We start from the raw sequence: 20,985 nt of genomic DNA, 5'->3' as shown, positions 1-20,985 counted from the left end.
AAATATGATGCTAGTATGTATTACTCTGCTATGGAACTTCTTCTGAAAGTTTGGCCCAAAATCTGTTGACAACTGACCCACTGCATTACAGGCTGCATATCTGACACGAGGATGCTGAAATATGGATGACATGTGAGCAATAATAGAGAGGTAATATAAATTGAGTCCTGAAAATGTATGGAATAATTCATAGTCAGACAGGGATTTGATAACATTTAATTAAACCCAAGAGCATGCATGGTTTATCAAAGTGTTCTTGTTGAAGCACTTGTGCATCATCCGCTTATTTTTTTTAGATTCAGACCGTTGATATATCTCAGTTTTTGATGATAGAATTAAATTATACAATATAAACAAGAGTGCCAAACTGTCACAAGATACCCCGTTTGAAAGTTTTGGACAACTTGATAACCTTACCATGACCCATATTTATACCTGACCTACATATCATCTAGACACAACTTCTGACCAAATTTGGAGAAGATCAGATGAAAACTACTTCAATTAGAGAGCGGACACCATGCTAAATGCTTGAAATGCACTAAGTGACCCTGTGACCTAGTTTTTGACCCTGCATGACCCATATTCGAACTTGACCTAGATATTGTCTAGACACAACTTCTGACCAAGTATGGTGATTATCAGATGAAAACTACTTCCATTACAGAGCGGACACCATGCTAAATGCTTGAAATGCACTAAGTGACCCCGTGACCTAGTTTTTGACCCGGCATGACCCATATTCGAACCTGACCTAGATATTGTCCAGATACAACTTCTGACCAAGTTTGGTGAAGATCAGATAAAAACTACTTCAATTAGAGAGCGGACACCATGCTAAATGCTTGAAATGCACTAAGTGACCCTGTGACCTAGTTTTTGACCCGGCATAACCCATATTTGAACTTGACCCAGATATTGTCAAGATAAAACTTCTGACCAAGTTTGGTGAAGATCAGATGAAAACTATTTGAATTAGAAGAACACTGCTGTGGACACCGCCTGCCCGCCGCCAAGGTGAAACTATAATACGTCCCGTTTTTTAAAACGGGCGTATAAAAAGACATCATAGAACTTAATATATTATCAACAAAATATACCAAAAGTTGAGTGCTCAATATTGCATCAAATACTGAAATAATTTACAGTTAAAACATGTTTACACTCTACGTTCACAATATACTGTTGAACTAGTGGGGGCATTGTATGAGGTCAGGGTCTTCCCCAGGCCATTTAAGCGCCCTTTGCCGGGGCGCTTGAATTTCGAAATCAGAGTCCCGGGGGCGCTTGAAATTTTCCGATCAGTGTATTCTTCAGTAAAAGGAAGTGGAGATTGTCCAAAAAAATCAAGGTTTCCCTATCAGTGTATCAATATTTCCTGTTTTAAATGAGCACTCGGTACCTACTTTCACAAGTAATCGCCATAAACACCACATGGGGTAATGAGTAATCCACTGATAAGAGAATAGCATGACGCGCGTATCGATTATTCTAGCCACATTACACGGTCATTTAAATGCTGACAAGGATGCATCTGGTAACTTTCCAGTCGTCAAACTGTGAAGTTCATCGTCCAATCGGTTACGCGAATGCTTATGAGGGCGGGGTTAACTATCGACCATTATTTTTGATTGACGTCGGGCATGAAGTAAGAGTTTATCGCAGCTTGATTAGCAAGAAGTTGTACCATTTGAGTAATATAAAACCGGTAATTAGTACAGTAGAGAACATTAAAGACGGTTTCGGGCATCATCATCACACCTTTTTTACTGTAAACAAGTGTTACCTATGACTCATAATTAATACGAGAAATTAATTGCAAGTGGTAAACAATTAATTATTATAGCGAGTAAGTTGTGCAAATGACTCCCGGTTACAATTATGTGATAACAATTTATTTAATTCCAGTACATGTATATTTCAACATGTCCATTTATAGAACTGATTCACCTCGTTTTTCTGACATTTATTCGACACGTAATGCGCTTTAACAAATTTTCGTTGAATTAATTACGCACACTTGTAAATGTTTCGTCCGATAATCGATAGTAAGAAGGCTGATGATGGCAACCGGCCGTGATCCTCGTGGACAACGTGAATTTCATGCATTATTCCGTCAAAACATTTATTCGACTCGTCAAGTGTTTAAACAAATTATCGTTGAATTTATAACGCAACGGTTAATATTTGTTGAAATCTCAAATGGAAATAATTCAATTTGTAATCCGAAACCCATTCCCGTAAGTCGATGTTAACGCGTTTTTAATCCGAAACACACTTCCGAATGTAAATGTTACCGCAACGTTAAATATTTTTGCTTCAAATTAGCAGTGCAAATTTATTTTGTGCCGAATCTTTTTCTCAATTAAAAAGAGCGCGAAAATTATGCAGCATGTACAACGTCGCGTCTATTGCATACAAATGGCGTGTATTGAGCGTTTTAACAAGCACACAACAGGTCAGGGGATTGACGCATATTCAGAGGCATATTCAGAGGCAATATTTCATCAAATCTATAAATAGTCACTTAAAAAATGGCAAGGTTTGTGTTAAAGAAATAACTGAAAGCTTTTATCGTAAATATTTACTAGAAAGAGATTGATAACAACGGAATAAACGGGATTATCGGGTAATAAATAGAAACTTGAAAAATAGTAAGTATACAGGAATAGAGTCGGGTTGAAACGGATGTATTGGGGAATCGTTCGAGGCGGGATTTTACTATCTGTGCGGAAAAGTTTTAAAACAATTAAACAATATAAAAAAATAGATTTTTAAATGACTGGGGGATTTTTTTTAAGAGTCATAGCGCACCAAATGACGTCTTTTGACGCTGTTTTTCTTTGAGTTATAACGCACCACAGAACGTGAATTGACACGTTAAATAAATAAAAAATCAACGTATAGAGGGGACACCCCTCCCGAACCCACCCCGATCGGCCCCGGGGCGCCTGAAAAAATTCCTGGGGAAGGCACTGGAGGTCAATGTAAAATACAGTAAACTAAAGGATGAAGCACATGTCATCACTCACTGGATCTTTAAGGAAGGGCAGCACACAGTCAAGGACGTTGCCTAGCATGGTCTCCATCTGAGCATGGCAGCCCTCCCCACATGCTGATATAGCCATCAGGGCTGCATGACGGTACCGCCAGTCACCTACGGCATAGTTAAGAGGAACTTAAACTTTGCCCATTATTCTTCATATAAATGTTAAGTGAACATAATTAACCTCCTAGCATCACAAGTCAATTTAATAAAAGAGAAAAAAATATTTCAATTTAATTACCATTTGCATTAAAGCTGTTGCAAACTTTTTATTAAATTTGCACAATATGCCTGATGGTACAGGCCTTGGATTCAGATATTCTCAATAAAATATGGACAAACTTTTTGAACACATGTAGTAAACATTTGGAATTAGGTCAAGAATAAGTTATGAGATACCAAACCTAGCGGCCAGTAATATTTTATAAACTTTTTCTCAGACTGCTGAAATGAAGAAAAAATAGCCTTGTCTAAAGTCTCCTACTGTTCTGTAACATCTGTGGTATGTTGGCCAGGATATGCTGCAGCATGGTGACACCAGTCAGGGCACAGCACAGCCGGTCCAGAGCACTCTCTCCAGCAACAGCGTTGCTATCATCATCCTCGTTTTCTACCTCATCACTGACCGCCCAGTCCTCCTCGTCCTCCAGGTCCACCATCATAGCCAGCACCTGGGGCACTGCAACATTAACATCGGTTAAATGGAGGTCATGGTGAAGGATTTTTCACTTTTTGTGGAATGGGGTCGAAGCCATTTGAAGTGGGAAAAATGCGGCATTTTGTATTAAATTGGGAAATTCATGGGGTTTTTTTTTGCTAACAAATACTTAACAAATGAGAATAAAAGTAATTTCCATATTAAATTTAAGTATGGGCATTGTATCCAAAATAGGTATTCGGATAACCGTATCCAGTACCCGTAGTAAGAAAAGTAGAAAAGGCTACCACTAGCATCACGACACTGTGAATACTGATTGAAGTCTCCTATCTTACTCTTTTTTTCAAATGTATTGCATTGTTTTCTACAAATATATTACTATATAAGTCCTCACTAATGCTGCTGTAGACATGAAAGGCCTTTCAATCTTGAAATACACACATTGCACACATACCAAGCATGGGAAGTAGTTTAGCACACTTGCGCACCATGCCTGGGGCAGTCTCAGCCAGGGACACGATGGCCTCCAGTCCCAGCTGTCTCCAGGAGTCTTCAAGATTTGTGTCGGACAATACCTGTAGAACAGAAAAATGTAATGATTGTTACATTGTGGTTTGAGCCCGTGTTCTGGCAAATGGGGCTTAATGCAAGTGCCTCAAGTTTCATCCCAGATTAGCAAGCGCAGTCCACACAGGCTAATCAGGGACGACACTTTCTGCAAAAACTGGATTTTCGCTAAGTAAAGAACTAATTAATACCGGAAAGGGGGAAAGTGTTGTCCCTGATAAGCCCATGCACATGCATTAAGCTGTTTTCACAGAGCAAGGTTTATTGTTTGCTTGATATAACTTAAACTTGTCCTTTTCATTTACATAACGGTGGTCAATTAACCATCTCACATTTTTCTTTGGCAAGCTTAAAAGTTTATCTTTAAGAAGTAGTGAACCTGTACCAAGCGCATTTTAAGTTACCCACAACTTCCCTTCTTGACATTAGATCATGGCAAATATCTATACAAGGGATAGTCATTAAATTGCAAAAGTTAATTGATATATTTAGAAAATTCAAGGCAAATGAACAATTTATTGTCATGTTAATGGAATACTTTTCAGTGATAAATCATATTCATGTATTAACAGTCTATTTCATCCTAAGAAAACTGAGTTTGTTTGACAAAGATTAGAAAATTTACAGCTTTCCTTAAACAAGTATTTTACGTTTGATAATTGTAAACATACTTACAAATCAAAAGGTCTCTTCATTCACTATTAAATATATATCCATTTTAATGCATATACATACTTAAATGCAAGATAAGACACATGCCTGGTTCATATCTATATGTGGATATTTAGTATCTAAAAATGGCTTACCTTCATACAAAATGTGATCACATTCTCTACTTGGGGACGCAAAAACTTTGGGACATTCTCTGCGAGTTCAATTAAACATTTTAGAATACCGTCGTCTTCCTGTTGATTAACACTTTCTGATACAGCCTGAAATAGTGAACAAAACATACTGTATGTAATACCCTGAACATACAGCATAGCAACACAACATATCAAATAAGTATTTCTATAAAATGCAGCACAGCAATTTTGATGTTTAATTATTTCTTAGTTTGTTTTACTTGGATTTTTAGCAATTTTCTAAAGAATGTAAGTCATTTCCCAGTGGTCACTTTACTAACACTTTTCCTGGAATAGTTGGTGTACTTATGCCAGTAACTGACAACTGACAAACTTGAATCAGAGGTAGGGAGAATGGCCTTTAAAAGGAATGTATTACTTATTCCAACACAAGTTATGTGGCCGGGCTGGGGATAAAACCTGTGAGGTTTGGATTTGTAGTCCACCGCTCTGCCAATTGAGCCTGCAAGACTGGTTTATGTTGAATTACCAAATGATAAAATGTAAATGTGTATAGACATACACACATTTATCCTCTGACCAAGTTATACTATTGGCATGTTTAATTGCTAAAGTATTCCTAGCAAGAGACCTATTCAAAAGTAATTCTGACTTTGTAATTGATATAAGAACAAGTTTGAAAATGACAACAAGCAAATTCGTTGAATTGATATCCCCCACCAAATAAATTTTGCTTATGGATGGGTGTAGAACTAAAAGAAAAGGTATAAGTGAAGGGTTGTGCCTGATAATTGAGAACGATGACATCAGGACATTTTGAAAATCCATTTTAGTATGGTAGAATCCTTACCAAATAAGGCATATTTCATCAACATTTGTGATTTTGACCTTTGTGTGTGACTTTGACCATGACCCTAGCAACCTGGATCTTATATTTGACACGCAGCTAGATAATGGAGAACAATTGTGGTCAGTTATTACAGAATCACTTGATGCATTGTAAAGGAATGACTAAATAATGAATAATTCATAAAAAATTTGACCTTTGACCTCAATTTGTGAACTTGACCTTAGCCCCTAAGATTATGGATGTTGAATGTAAAGCACCCCCAGATGATTGAGAACAACTATGGCAAGTTTCATTGCTCTGGCTCATGTGTTAATGGGGATAAAGCTCCGAGCTTATATTAAAAAGCACTTCTTCAAGATCAATATGTCCATAACTCCATTTCTTCAAGATCCAAAGGGCCATAACTCCGTTATAAACAGATGGTGTGCAATGCCATTTGGCCTGGATCATCCTCTTATCCATATATATACTCATACCAAGTTTCAATGAAATCCGCCAAAGCACTTCCAAGATATGGCTCCGGACACAAAAGTGAGCATTTTTTCAAGATACAAAGGGCCACAACTCTGTTATTAACAGATGGTGTACATCGCCACTAGGTGTGCATTATCCTCTTTTCCAAATATATACTCATACCAAGTTTCAATAAAATCCGCCAAAGCACTTCCAAGATATGGCTCCAGTCACAAAAGTGCTGGACCGATGGACGGACAGACGGATTGACGCCAAAACAATATCCCATCGCCTATGGCAGGGGATAACAAAACTAAATGAAATTCAGGTGCCATACAAAACACAAAACAGATATATTAAAGAGATAAAAAATGAATAATTATTTCAAGGATCCTTATCAAAATTGTAGATTCACTTAGGTAATGTAAACAATGTTTATGCATTGATGACCTCATTTCACGAGGAAAAAAAACACACAGCGCTTTTTCTAAACTTATTTTCTAAATGCTCTTGGCTTAAATTTCAAATTTGTTCTTAAAATCCAGTTAACAATATCCCAAGTGATGGTATAAATTTAATATGTTTTAAGTTTTGAAACAGATATTATTGAAGGTTAATGAACCAATTCACTTTATAAATATGTTCAAAGATTCTAGTTACTGATTTTGGTCAAAATGGTTATAAAAAAACATTATCCCCATGTACATACATGAATGACTCCTGGCAGCAGGTCTCTGAAGTGTGACACAATCTGGGAGTCTCCCTCATTGTTGATGAGGAATGCTGTGGTGGCCCTGACGGCCTCGAAGCAGACGGCGGGACTGTCCTGGAAGGCCAGGCTCTGGTGCAGCATCTGCCGTATCACATCGAGGTAGTGGGTCTGCTGGTCACCGAATATACCTGGCACCACGCTGGTATGGTGGGCAAGAATAGAGTGAGTATTAGTAAAAGATGACCATAGATAACTCACTAGATTAGATTGATGGCGTAGAAAGTTTTTAACCCAGGGGCATGATTTGAACCAACCTTTTAGAGGACCTCTATTAAGTTTAAACCTATTTATTTTAGCTTGATTGCAGCGAAAGCCTCAGGCTAATAGTAACGCTCTCGAGTCTGTTTCCTTGGCCTATAACCAGTACTTGGTGTCTTTGGGGAAGATCTAGAGAACGCTCCCCGAGTGGGGATCGAACCCGTGACCTCCCGATCGCTAGGCAGACATCCATGTCCATTACGCCACGGCCAACTTATTTGATGTAGCATACCAAATATTTAAGATCTTGAACTTGTTGTTTCTGAGATTTTGTTAAGTCGTTTGCTATGCAAGTCTTTGTATAACATGTGGCCCCTAAGGTGTGGTCAGTTCCGACCCTGAGGCATGTTTAAACATACTTGATGGGTGGGGATGCACTATAAAATCTTACACACCAAATACTAAACCCCTGACCCTTGCAGTTTCAGAGATTTTTACAAGAGTGCCAAACTGTCACAAGATACGCCCGTTCGAAGGTTTTGGACACCATGCTCTATTCTTGAAATGCACTAAGTGACCTCAAGACCTAGTTATTGACCCGGCATGACCCATATTTGAACTTGACCTAGATATCATTTAGATGTAACATCTGACTAAATTTGGTGAAGATCAGATGAAAACTACTTCGATTAGAGAGCGGACACCATGCTAAATGCTTGAAATGCACTAAGTAACCTCTTGACCTAGTTTTTGACCCGGCATGAGCCATATTTGAACTTGACCTACATATCATCTAGACACAACTTCTGACCAATTTGGTGAAGATCGGGTGAAAACTACTTCAATTAGAGAGCGGACACCATGCTTAATCCTTGAAATGCACTAAGTGACCCCGTGACCTAGTTTTTGACCCAGCATGACCCATATTCGAACTTGACCTAGATATTGTCTAGACACAACTTCTGACCAAGTTTGGTGAAGATCGGATGAAAACTATTTGAATTAGAGAGCGGACACTGCTGTGAACGCCACCCATCCGCCGCCCGCCCGCCAAGGGTGAAACTATAATACGTCCCGTTTTTAAACAAGAGAGCCTGAAAGGCCCAAAGTCGCTCACCTGAGATTCAAAGGAACTGACCTGTTCTGTGCAGCCCAAGATGTCATTAGAACAAAATGTTCTTACCAACTTTCATGAATAATTAACACCCTTGCAGCCACATTTTTTCAACAGACCAGAACCATTTTCATACACATCTAAGATATCATTTAAACAAATATACTGACAAAGTTTCATGAAGATTCATAAGTCCATATAAGGAAAAATGCCCCGACCACTGGTGGCCATGTTTTTCAAGCAACTTGAACCATTTTCGAACTTGTCCAAAATATCATTGGGACAAAACTTCTGACAAAGTTTCATGACGATCGTACAATAAATATGGCTTCTAGAGTGTTAACAAGGTTTAACTATAGCTATATAAGGAAAAATGCCACGCCCCCTTGGTGGCCATGTTTTTCCACCAACCGGAACCATTTTCGAACTCATCCAAGATATCATTGGGACAAATCATCTGACCAAGCTTCATGATGATGGGACAATAAATGTGACCTCTAGAGTGTTAACAAGGTTTTACCAAAGCATGATATATAGCCATATTAGGAAAAATGCCCCGCCCCCTGGTGGCCATATTTTTTAAGCAACCAAAACCATTTTCGAACTCATCTAAGATATCATTACGACAAATCTTCTGACCAAGTTTCATGAAGATCGGAAAATAAATGTGGCCATATTTTTTAAGCAACCAAAACCATTTTCGAACTCGTCCAAGATACTATTGGGATGAATCTTCTGACCAAGTTTCATGAAGATCGGACAATAAATGTGGCCTCTAGAGTGTTAACAAGATTTTACTATAGCCATATATAGCCATATAAGGAAAAATACCCCGCCCCTTGGCAGCCATGTTTTTCAAGCAAACGTAACCATTTTCGAACTCAGCCAAGATATCATACAGACCAATCTTCTGACCAAAGTTCATGAAGATTGGACAATAAATGTGGCCTCTAGAGTGTTTACATGTTTTCACTATACACATATAGAGAAAACTGCCCCGCCCCCTGGTGGCCATGTTTTTTCACCGATCTGGACTATTTTCAAACTCATCCAAGATATCAATAAAACCAATCTTTTGACCAAGTTTCATGATGATTGGGCAAAAATTGTGACTTCTAGAGTGTTCACAAAGTTTATCTATAGCCATACAAGGAATACTGCCCCGCCCCCTGTTGGCCATGTTTTTCAACGGACCGGAACAATTTTTTAACTCAACCAACATATTATTAAGACAAACATTTTGACAAAGTTACATGAAGATTGGGCATCAAATGTGACTTCTACAGTGTTCACAAGGTTTTTATTTTTTTGACCTAGTGACCTAGTTTTTGACCCAGTATGACCCAGTTTCGAACTCAGTCGAGGTATCATTAGGACAAATGTTCTGACCAAGCTTCCTGAAGATCACACAAGAAATGTGGCCTCTAGAGTGTTCACAAGGCAAAATGTTGACGACGCAGGCACGACGGACGGATGACGGACAAAAGGCGATCCCAAAAGCTCACCATGAGCTCAGGTGAGCTTAAAACGGGCGTATAATAAAAGTTATTAACTATATAAATGTGCTCAGAAGAGCTAAAACTTTTTATATTATGTATATTATATTAGTTGTAAGAAACTAAGCTTAACACATTTGCATATAATGTCAGTTCAGATGTGCATATTTAGAACCTATTAAAGGATCTAAAATATTGGAAGCGCAAAATATATTGCACAGTCAACACTCAAGGACATAATGTTCTACTGTACCTAAATATATGCAAAGCACTTTCTTTAAGACTGGGGTCTTCATTGTTTGCACAGTCAAACATGAACTTCAAGAAATCTGTCCACTGCTGGGCGTTATCATCATCTGAAATACAACTTGTCCAAATAGGAAACACACTTGGAAAGCAAATAAAGATATAGTTGAATATTTTTAGTCTACAGAAATTTAATTTATACTCGTCTGACGATCGCAGAGATTGGTTTCTTACTTATGCACAGAATCATACATGTTATAATTGTTCACAATGCCCCCTACTGCGCTTTGAAGCGGCACAGCAGCTATTTTAGAGAAAATGGATAAGTCCAAATCCCATAACTTCGCTAAAAATCAATGGGCCCAAACAAAACGGACACTTTATCTGTACATCATGTAGGTAGACTCACTTACCAAAAGTCTGCTAGCTAAATATCTGAAAGCGTTTCGTAAAAAAACACCAGAAAACCGTTATTTGCTCCAACAAATGTTAAGAATTTCATATACACAAGTGTTTGCCACAGATATGAATCAATTTGAAGATTTAAAGTTGATATCCAGGCATGACAGTGGTAAAGATAATTGTAATAATGATTGTGTAGTGTTTTAAAATAGAATTAAGTGTCAACAGCCATTCAAGTTTACCTGATGACAATCACTGGGTAACCAAACAGTGGCAAAGTGTACGTTGTGCTGAGCTCAAGAGTTGACACACAATTATTACAGTTACTATGAGATATTTTAACTCAAGAGTCGACACACAATTATTACAGTTACTATGAGATATTTTAACTCAAGAGTTGACACACAATTATTACAGTTACTATGAGATATTTTAACTCAAGAGTTGACACACAATTATTACAGTTACTATGAGATATTTTAACTCAAGAGTTGACACACAATTATTACAGTTACTATGAGATATTTTAACTCAAGAGTCGACACACAGTTATTACAGTTACTATGAGATATTTTAACTCAAGAGTCGACACACAGTTATTACAGTTACTATGAGATATTTTAACTCAAGAGTTGACACACAATTATTACAGTTACTATGAGATATTTTAACTCAAGAGTTGACACACAATTAATACAGTTACTATGAGATATTTTAACTCAAGAGTCGACACACAATTATTACAGTTACTATGAGATATTTTAACTCAAGAGTCGACACACAATTATTACAGTTACTATGAGATATTTTAACTCAAGACTCGACACACAATTATTACAGTTACTATGAGATATTTTAACTCAAGAGTTGACACACAATTATTACAGTTACTATGAGATATTTTAACTCAAGAGTTGACACACAATTATTACAGTTACTATGAGATATTTTAACTCAAGAGTCGACACTCAATTATTACAGTTACTATGAGATATTTTAACTCAAGAGTCGACACACAATTATAACAGTTACTATGAGATATTTTAACTCAAGAGTTGACACACAATTATTACAGTTACTATGAGATATTTTAACTTAAGAGTCGACACACATTATTACATGTACTATGAGATATTTTAACTCAAGAGTCGACACACAATTATTACAGTTACTATGAGATATTTAACTCAAGAGTCGACACACAATTATTACAGTTACTATGAGATATTTTAACTCAAGAGTCGACACACAATTCAGGGCCCTCAATCTATAAAATCTGCCGCCGAATTTGTCCCCACCTGAAAAGTATATTATTTTTTTTCCCTTTTGGGGATAAAAATTCCCCCTAAAAAAAAGTTTGTTTTTTTGGGTTTTTTTTTTAATAGAAAGATGTGTCTCATGATAATTATATCTCAATTCTATTTCAATTTAATCTTTGCAAACATACTAAATTATGAAAAATGCAATGAATATAGTGCAAACATGTACAAATGTAATAATGAGAGAGTAAGTAAAAAAAATCCCCCAAACAGGGAAACGCCACGAAAATTCCCCCTCCTAAGGGCTGCAGACCCCTTCCCCCAAAGTAGTGTGAGGGAGCTGCAATTATTACCTATGAGATTTCGAGACAACTCAGCTGCTGCATCACAGATTTTGCGTTTCACAGGGGGAGTTAACTCCTCTTGAATGGCATTCATGAGTTCTTTCTTCAGACCCTCCTGAATCTCTGGGGGCAGCTTTGGCCACCATTCTGAGAAATCGTTGGTGAACAGTCTCCTTAGCAACACTGCCGCCAATGTTCTGATCTGTGGAACACATGCAGATGGAGGCATTTTAAGTAAATATCTATTAAATTGATTAACAATGCGCCATATAAAAAAGGTAGGATGCTCTGTTTCATAATATTTCTGTGGCCCATTTTCATTACAGCATTTGTTTCATGTATATGTTTATATTTTATATTGCATATTTAATGCATTTCATTCAAATCATTGTTTCTCTAATCAAGAAAACATGTTAGACAATAAAAATCACAAATTTCTGAAAGAGCAGTGTGGGACCATGCTGTGAACTTGCTGCGCCCTTACATTTAGGCCAAGCTGGAGTACTGCTAACATACTGATAGAGCTTAGTTATCTAAAATAAATACTGAAAAATTATGTTGTCTTATTTTGCTGGTTGACAAGTTTAAATCGAAATTCAGTCATGTCAATGTTTTACTTAAAACTTTGTGCTCGTGACCAACCAGGACAATGGATTTTGGAAAATTGAATTTGCCATTCATGCTCACGTTAAACATTAAACAAGAAGAGATGTGATATTTAAAATTACATTGCTGACTACAACTACAAATAAACAATTCTTTAACTATCAGACATTATTCGCTATAATATATAAGCATTGTTCCTCTCAGAAGTATGTACTATGAGATGTTTTATTTAGTTTCAAGTAAGAGGGAGGCTTTATAAGGGGATTGATGTTTAGTTTTACTTAAGCTTCAAAAAGCAGTCCTTTGTTCATAAACATTTTTATAAAAAAGGTTGATCAGGTCCAGTATCATGGTTCTTAGTGAAAGCATTATAATATTATATTAGGGCCTTGCTCTGTGAAAAAGGGTTTAATGCATGTGCGTCAAGTGCCGTCCCAGATTAGCCTGTGCAGTCTGCACAGGCTTATCTGGGATGACACTTTACGCGCATGCATTTAACACTCTTTCCACAGAGCATGGTCCATTTTCTTTAAACAATTTTATTAACATCAGCTCATTTACAGCACTTACCTCAATAGCATTGTCAGCACTTCTCAAAGAAGTGACCAGGAAAGTCACCTTCTGGGCAATTGGAAGCTTCTCATATACCTCCTGCAATTGAAAAAAATATGATGAACAAGAACTACAACATTTTTGCATTTTCTTTTTATATTTAACATATGTTTTGTCCATAAATGTTAAATTGATTATCAACAGCAGAAGAACTTTGCCAAGCAAGCCCCTAATGCTTATATAATTGTTGACGGACCAGATACAGTACAGTCTATGCGTTTTCCCCAATTTTCCTCGCTACTCGGCGGGCACGCTTATGGAGGTAGATTAAGAACGTCCCGCGATACGCGGAGTTTGCATGATTGGGGTCTCAGAGGTTAACAATCAGCAAATTGATAAGCCAACGAGGCGGCCGTCGGCATTGGGCAACGCGGAGAAAACACCGTGTTTAACGAGATTACGATCAATTTAACTTTGTTTGACTTCCTGATTTTCAAATAAAATTACATTTATTACAAGTACATAAACACAATTTTTCGGAAATATGCATTCCGCAAATTAGGATAAATTGTAAATAACCGAAATAATAAAAATGGGAATTGGCAAAAAATGACTATGCAAACTGGAAATCTGAAATTCGGCAATCCGATACAAAGATGCAGGGCTTAACACTAACTTTTTTTTCAACTAACCCATTCGGGCTAGTAAATGCAGAACCTACTAGCCCTGACCAATCTTTCATGTGCCCTGACCCAAGCATTATCAAAACCTTTATATTTACAGGGGTTTTTCAGCACTGTCTGCACCTCCGGGAAACGGAGGCATTCCCAAAGCAAACGGACCCATTCCCAATCGAATTTTGATTGCATTTTTCCCAATTCCAAAAAAATAAAATCTTCCAAAATCGTAAAAAGTAAACATAATTTATATCGAAAGAGTGACTTCCCTTCATTCGCGGCGTAATAAAACCTTTAGTGACACAGATTTTATGGTGTATTTGCCAGATGCATTTACTCTCAGCGATGACGTTCGAACTGTTCCGCATTATACAAAAGAGTATATAGAGCCGCACAATACACATTCTATACCATATCTGTAGACGCTTATTTTCAATCATGGCTTCGCACAATAGTAAATATTACATTAAAAAAAAACACGAAAAATAGACGCTAAAGGATGTGTAACGATATCATCAATGTTTTAGAAACGCTCAGAATCTTCCGAAATTACTGCCGCGAGTAACCCTGAACAGACAGGCTCGGACGATACGCAGCAAAATGTAACAGCAACAGAAGTAATGCCAGGGCCGTCAATCACAAAATCTGCAACTGAATGCTCAGAGCCTTGTAAGAAAGCTGTAGTTCAATCGTCATTTAATACATTAAAGTATGAAATGAAATACCCATGGCTCTATTTTAGCTCTGCCAAAAATGTTGCTGTAACTTGTGTTTGGGCAGTGTTTGTTTTGCATGTGTTTATATAAAGAAAATTGTTAAACAACAGACTTATTTAAGCATGATTAATTCAATTTTTTTCCCAAAATGAGCCGTTTCACGATACAAAAATTTCCAAAATGGGCAATTTTGTTGATAAAAAATTCCCAATTTGGTCAGACTCCTTTTCCCAAAGTACCGTAGGTTTCCACATATAGCGCGCAGTGTTTTACCTCCAAAATTCAAATTAAAAAGCTGGTGCGCGCTATACATTGATACAACGCTATTCTGGCTGCTAAATTGGTAAAAAATATGTTGTGTAATCGTAAATAATCAAAATGGCCGCCATGTTTTTTTCCAGAAAACTACCACCATATAATCGTACAGACTGAGGGGCCATTGTCGAAACAACAAGAAGTCGCTACTGGTAGATATGAATGCGGTAGAAGAAGTTTTGGTCAAAAATAAATATGTTTGAATAAACTTGCGGACATTTCTTTGTTTGTGTTTTTACACTTCTTTATTGATGAATTCCGATGGGGATTGCTGTCGACATTCCGGAGAGCAGGCAAGGGTAGGTGCGAACGAGGTCTTTTTTGCAGGTAACGGTAGGTGTGAAAGGAGGTCATTTTGCACTTCGTAATTGGCAGATGTTATTGAGTAATATGTGCCACGACTTGTTAAGACGCTAATTGACATTTGAGACACTAATTGACACTTGAGGACGTGAAGATATGCAATTGCATTTTGTGTGTATAAATATTGAACGTTCAATAGTGGTGTACCTCAACAACTGTATCCCTGTCTCCCATGCGACATTCAAATTTACCGGTAATGCCCATGCTTTCCCCGAGGAAAAATCACACGATGTACACTTATTCTTATTTTCTCATGTTTTTCACGAAATGCACGTGGACTGTTTATCTTTTGCTAGAAAATTACAAAATTGTCAGAAAAGTATAGTGCTATGCAACCCATGCTCCTAATCATAATGACGCTTCCTATTTTAGATGCTTAATTAAGCTTTCCAATGCCCCGGATTATTGGATTGTGCAATAGTAAAATGGCGGCCATTTTCGGTCGGATTTGTTGGTTTAATTGTCTTATAATATTTTTTCTCCATTTTTGCATTTAAAAAACAGCCTGCGCGCTTTACACGGGGCGCGCTATACGTGGAAACCTACGGTAGGCAGAAAAACCCCTGATTTATCATTAAACTTGCATTTTCTTGTGTGTGGAGATGCGCAATTATGATTTAATCATTCTTAATAGCTTGCCTTACTAATGCTAATGAATTCAATATTCATCTACTTATGACTATCTTCATCTATTTGTAATTTTCACGCCATTTCTGGAGAAATTTTCTTGTTCTTTTTTCCTCATACTTTCTCTTACTTTCCACCTTCCCTTTTCTTTTCTTATCCGAGGAACTCCCATCCCCACCCGTAAAGCCAAAGTTAAACAACGACATGAACGTTAAAACCTTTTCTTACATAGATTACCGCGGTTGCCGTCTTACAACTAATGGTAAGTGAATCTTAGGTGTCGCAAAATAACGTGTTACGGTAGTCATAACAAGTGTACAGGGTTAACTCTCTACTTAAAGCCGGGATCGACCATTAATATAAGTTTTGTTAGAGGGCCCTCAATCTATCAAATCTGCCGCCGAATTTCAGCAGCAGTCCCCCACCTGAAAAGTATACTTTTTTCCCCAGCAGCAGTCCCCCACCTGAAAAGTATACTTTTTTCCCCTTTTGGGGGTAGAAAGATGTGTCTAATGATTATTATATCTCAATTCTATTTCAATTTAATCTTTTCAAACATACTAAATTATGAAAAATACAATGAATATAGTGCAAACATGTACAAATGAAATAATGAGAGAGTAAGTAAAAAATCCCCCAAAAAGGGAAACGCCACAAAAATTCCCCCTCCTAAGGGCTGCGGACCCCTTCCCCCAAAGTAGTGTGAGGGCCCTGCCCTTTATCAGGGAGTCCCCAGGAAGCACGCTTTTACATAGTCTACTGCGTATGATGCAATAAAACATTTTTTGTACATTTTTATTGTATTGCATTTAATCTAAATTTAAATTCACTCGTCCAATAAAAGCTGTGTCCCATAATGCACTGTACTCTTTACACTTCTGAAAAATGGCCTGCATATGGGTCAGTATTCACCAACCGATTCTTAGACTTAAGAATAAAGAATAGACTTAGAACCAAGACAAATGTGTTCAGTGTTTGAACATATACAGGCCTCCACTGGTGATTATGTCATTAACAAAATGTTCTATATGAAAAATAATATAGATAGAGATGTTTACTGCAGAGTTTGACTCAAAATTAAAGAAATTCTTGAATATTCTAATTTAAAGAATTTTCTTTATTCTTAGACTTAAGTCTAAGAATTGTTTGGTGAATACGGGCCCAGGTTGTGTTTATGAAATCTTCAAACATATTTATCGTCATAAATGTTTAAGATTATTTTTTCTTAAGTGATGTTGTAATTATATTGGATTATCGGATAAATGTGAACATAAGAAAAGCCGTAAACAGTTATGGATACGATTCAGTTTATTAGCCACAGTATTTAAACAATGTTTAATTACAATCTTTTTATTTTTTGGCATGCACAGTAGCTCACTGCTACGGCGGTGTTGCGTGGCGGTGTCCTGATAAGAATGAAAATTGTCTGCATTGATGGATTAGGCTAAAGTAATACACGCCGCGGGTATTATCTAACTAGGCGGAACGCCGAGCGTTTTAGCGAATACACATCGCCTTCCCCGCCACGGAAGCACTCGCTCAGTCCGACTCTGGATGCGCCTATGGAAAGCTAACAGGCTACCTGAGTACAGGTAAGTTTGCTGTGATATGAGTAAACATGCAGTCATTAATATTTATGTTCCTCTTAGTGGAACAGGGAGTTTTTTTTTTGGTTACAGCCTATTCCCTTTAAATTGTGAAAATACAAAACAAAACGTATATTTTGTAAGTGTTCATATGTTAACAGTTTACACACAAATAAAGGCTCAATCCTAGAAAAACATATCAGCACAATACAGCATTAAGACAATTGTTAACAGTCACTTTTTTAACAAAATGACTTAGACCGGTCACTAACCCATAGCAAAACTGAAAGATGTTGTGTTTGGGAGTGATTTTTACTTCAGTAGGAAATTTCAAGTATTATTTGCTTTTGTGCAACATAACTTATGGTGTATAAAACTTCTATCTTATATTTTGTTGATTTTAACCACAGTAACATTTTTAAACTTCGAGTTTGTATTGTAGCAAAAGTCTTGTTAGGGTAAAATAAGTGAGCGTGAAAACTGCAATGGTTTTATGTTACATTATGCACATGTAACAATTTTCTTTTAAAATACTGACAAACAGGCTTTCAGTATTTAGTTTCATCTTTCAAAGAACCACGTACAGCATATGATGTTATTTATACGGGCAAAAGCCCGCAAAGCGGGCGTTGACCGTTCATACATATGGGAATTTATACATAAAATTACATAAGAATACCTCATATGGATACGTCTCAAAAAAATTTGCCACGCGACATATATTTTCGCGATGCTATTTATGAACTTAAACAAATCAAAAACACTTTGACATATGCTAAATCGCATGTACATACATACCTCAGGAAAAGTTATATCAATGACATCATAATTGTGTAGCGAATCGCACTAAATATTCTCGCATTATTTGTTTTTCTTCGCAAACGTTCCAGAATTAAGTCATTACTCAATTATCTCCCCTGAATGCTCTTCTTCAGTGGGTATAAGCCAAAGACTGGTTCACTACATATAGTGACAGTCCTTACCAAACACAATTTAGGAAAACATAACCCGTCTTTAATATATTGCCGAATCTCAGATTTCTGTCGAATTTATTTGCTTTGGTCTTTTCGATATCTTATTGTTATTATTATCCTGACAAATCACAAACGCTTGTAAAAAAATATTTGTTTTAAACATTATAGTTGGCATCTCTATTCTTCCAGTATTCTCGCGGTATTTCAATAACAACACCCTACTGTTTATTTGTCAGAATTTGTGACGCATTTTCCATTCGCTCTCAGAAAGAAGTTTAACGTGTGATCATGAGCAATATTCTGGTAAGTTGTCGTTGTTATCCACCAGAAACACATTTATTCACAAAATTTAAAGATATTTCAATCTAACTTTTTAGTCTTTTAGCTTTAATTTTTAACGTATTTACACCTCGTCTGCTCGCACTATACCAATATCCCGAAAGGTTACATATCACTATAATTAGTTTAGGCCTAAAACCACAAAATCCGATACCGTTGGATTTTCGTACCACAATCTTACGTAAAAAAATCTTCCAGATTCGAAATCAACAAAAACAAGACATTTATAAATTGTCTGCATTATTGATCAAATTTTAAGATATTTGTTGGTTTTCTGTTTTTAGAAGCTGTTCTGCCAAGGCAAGAGCTGGACATCATACAAGTCATTCTATCCAGCAAAACTGACAGTTTTGGTTTACAGAAATCAACAAAGGAGGGATTTCTGAACTATCAAAACTTCCAAGCTATACACACAGTTATTATTTATGGTGATCTTTATTGGTTCTGTTTGTTTACTTGGATGGAACATGTGTGAACTTTTATAGAACTTTGAAAAGTCTATATATGTCTATCTATAAACAAAAATCAGCTATGGTATAATAAGATCAGATGTGCAAACAATGTCAAAGGGTTGTTAAATTAACAATTTGAAGGCAATTATGCTGAAAAAATATGAAAGTTCCCATGCAAATTTTGTCTGTATATCGACAAGTGTCTGCCGATAATTATCAAACTAGTAATACAAAAACTTACCACAAGTATGTAAAAGCACTAAGTACCAGTGATCATTTTTAGTAAGATAGTGTAATTCTAAACAGTAGCAAATAGCTTGTTTAGTAAATGCATAATGCAATTAATATGATTTTCGTTCTATTGTGTAATTAATAAATTGGTTGTTACTTGTTAATCCATGATAAATGTTTTATGGCTAGTACAAAACCAGCAATGTTATTTTGTAAAAGGTAATACAATAACACCACTTTGTAATTTCATATACGTAAATATTCTTGAAATGTAGGTTGATGACAGTGTTTTAGTTTTACTTATTTTGTAACTATTATTTTATGGGCAAATAAATGATGTGAAGTGTTTTGTATCTCCACACAATACCACATACCTTTTTAGATATGTACTGTGTTATGTGTTATTTGAATGTTTAAATTAAAAAATATGGATGATATAACATGATGCATTCTAATATTTGCATTCAAATTGTAACCATAGAGCTAAGTGTATGCAGTTTAGACTGTGATTTTAGAATTGCTACAAAATGGCTAGTTTTTTAGTGGCGACAAAATTTAAACTATTCAACAATAGTTTGCGAAAGAAATTTAGAAACCTGCGCAAGATACCTGTATTTATTAAATATTTTAATTGCAAAACAAGTATGTTGTTATTCTGTTACACATAATTATACATTGATAATAAATAAGAAGACAATTAGTGGTGTAAACGTTTCCCAACAGTAGAAATCATTCTTCTGATGAAGCAAGTGATATACAGACGAAAGCTCCAAGTATGGCTTTCAATACGTAGTGTGTGTTATTTGACAGTCTAAAACTTATTGGATTAAAAAAAATCCTGTCAAATTTGTCAATCAAAATTGATTTGACACATCACATGAATTTGATTATGTTAAATCAGTGTACTGTATGCTAAATGCAACTGCTTTAGCAGGGTGCTGGAGGTTTCGGTAAATGACAAGTTCGGTAAATTGATTTATATAGTAAAAGCCGTGGAGGTTTCGGTAAATTGATTTTATAGAGGAGGTATACCTACAACGAGGTGTTAATGACACCTATTATCGGCTTACAATAACATTAGAGGCATTTATTTGCAAACTGTGGATTAATTTTGAGTTGAGTAATTAATGCTATGCCTAAGGTAAAGAATTAAGGGAAATGAATGAGCTACCTCTGAAAAACGAATTCTGTTAGGAAATTTTTGGTTAATTTTACGATTTAAATAACGCAATACTGTTGTTTTTTTAATTGGTGCTTTTATTTAAATAACATAATAGTAATAAGAAGTAATGATTTATGGCGGAATCAATGTAAGCTCTTCAATTAAGTTTAATGC

At 36.3% G+C, this 20,985-nt stretch overlaps 1 protein-coding gene across 7 annotated transcripts in view; it reads right to left on the bottom strand.

Annotated features, from left to right (window-relative positions):
* Positions 1-20,985, bottom strand: part of LOC127833248 (importin-5-like) — a 57,283-nt gene that overhangs the window by 33,361 nt on the left and 2,937 nt on the right. For all 7 annotated transcript variants that reach the window (XM_052358405.1, XM_052358409.1, XM_052358407.1 and 4 more), the window contains exons 2-10: positions 13,388-13,468; positions 12,221-12,413; positions 10,214-10,316; positions 7,090-7,291; positions 5,078-5,203; positions 4,159-4,279; positions 3,531-3,725; positions 3,033-3,157; positions 25-114 (exon numbers count right to left, since the gene is read on the bottom strand). In XM_052358405.1, the coding sequence (XP_052214365.1) occupies positions 25-114; positions 3,033-3,157; positions 3,531-3,725; positions 4,159-4,279; positions 5,078-5,203; positions 7,090-7,291; positions 10,214-10,316; positions 12,221-12,413; positions 13,388-13,468 (1,236 nt within the window). The remainder of the gene's footprint in view (positions 1-24; positions 115-3,032; positions 3,158-3,530; positions 3,726-4,158; positions 4,280-5,077; positions 5,204-7,089; positions 7,292-10,213; positions 10,317-12,220; positions 12,414-13,387; positions 13,469-20,985) is intronic.

This window comes from Dreissena polymorpha, chromosome 6 (assembly GCF_020536995.1).
Source record: "Dreissena polymorpha isolate Duluth1 chromosome 6, UMN_Dpol_1.0, whole genome shotgun sequence".
NCBI lineage: Eukaryota > Metazoa > Mollusca > Bivalvia > Myida > Dreissenidae > Dreissena > Dreissena polymorpha.
The sequence above is the reverse complement of the archived record's forward strand: the minus strand, read 5'-3'. Positions and strand labels throughout refer to the sequence as shown.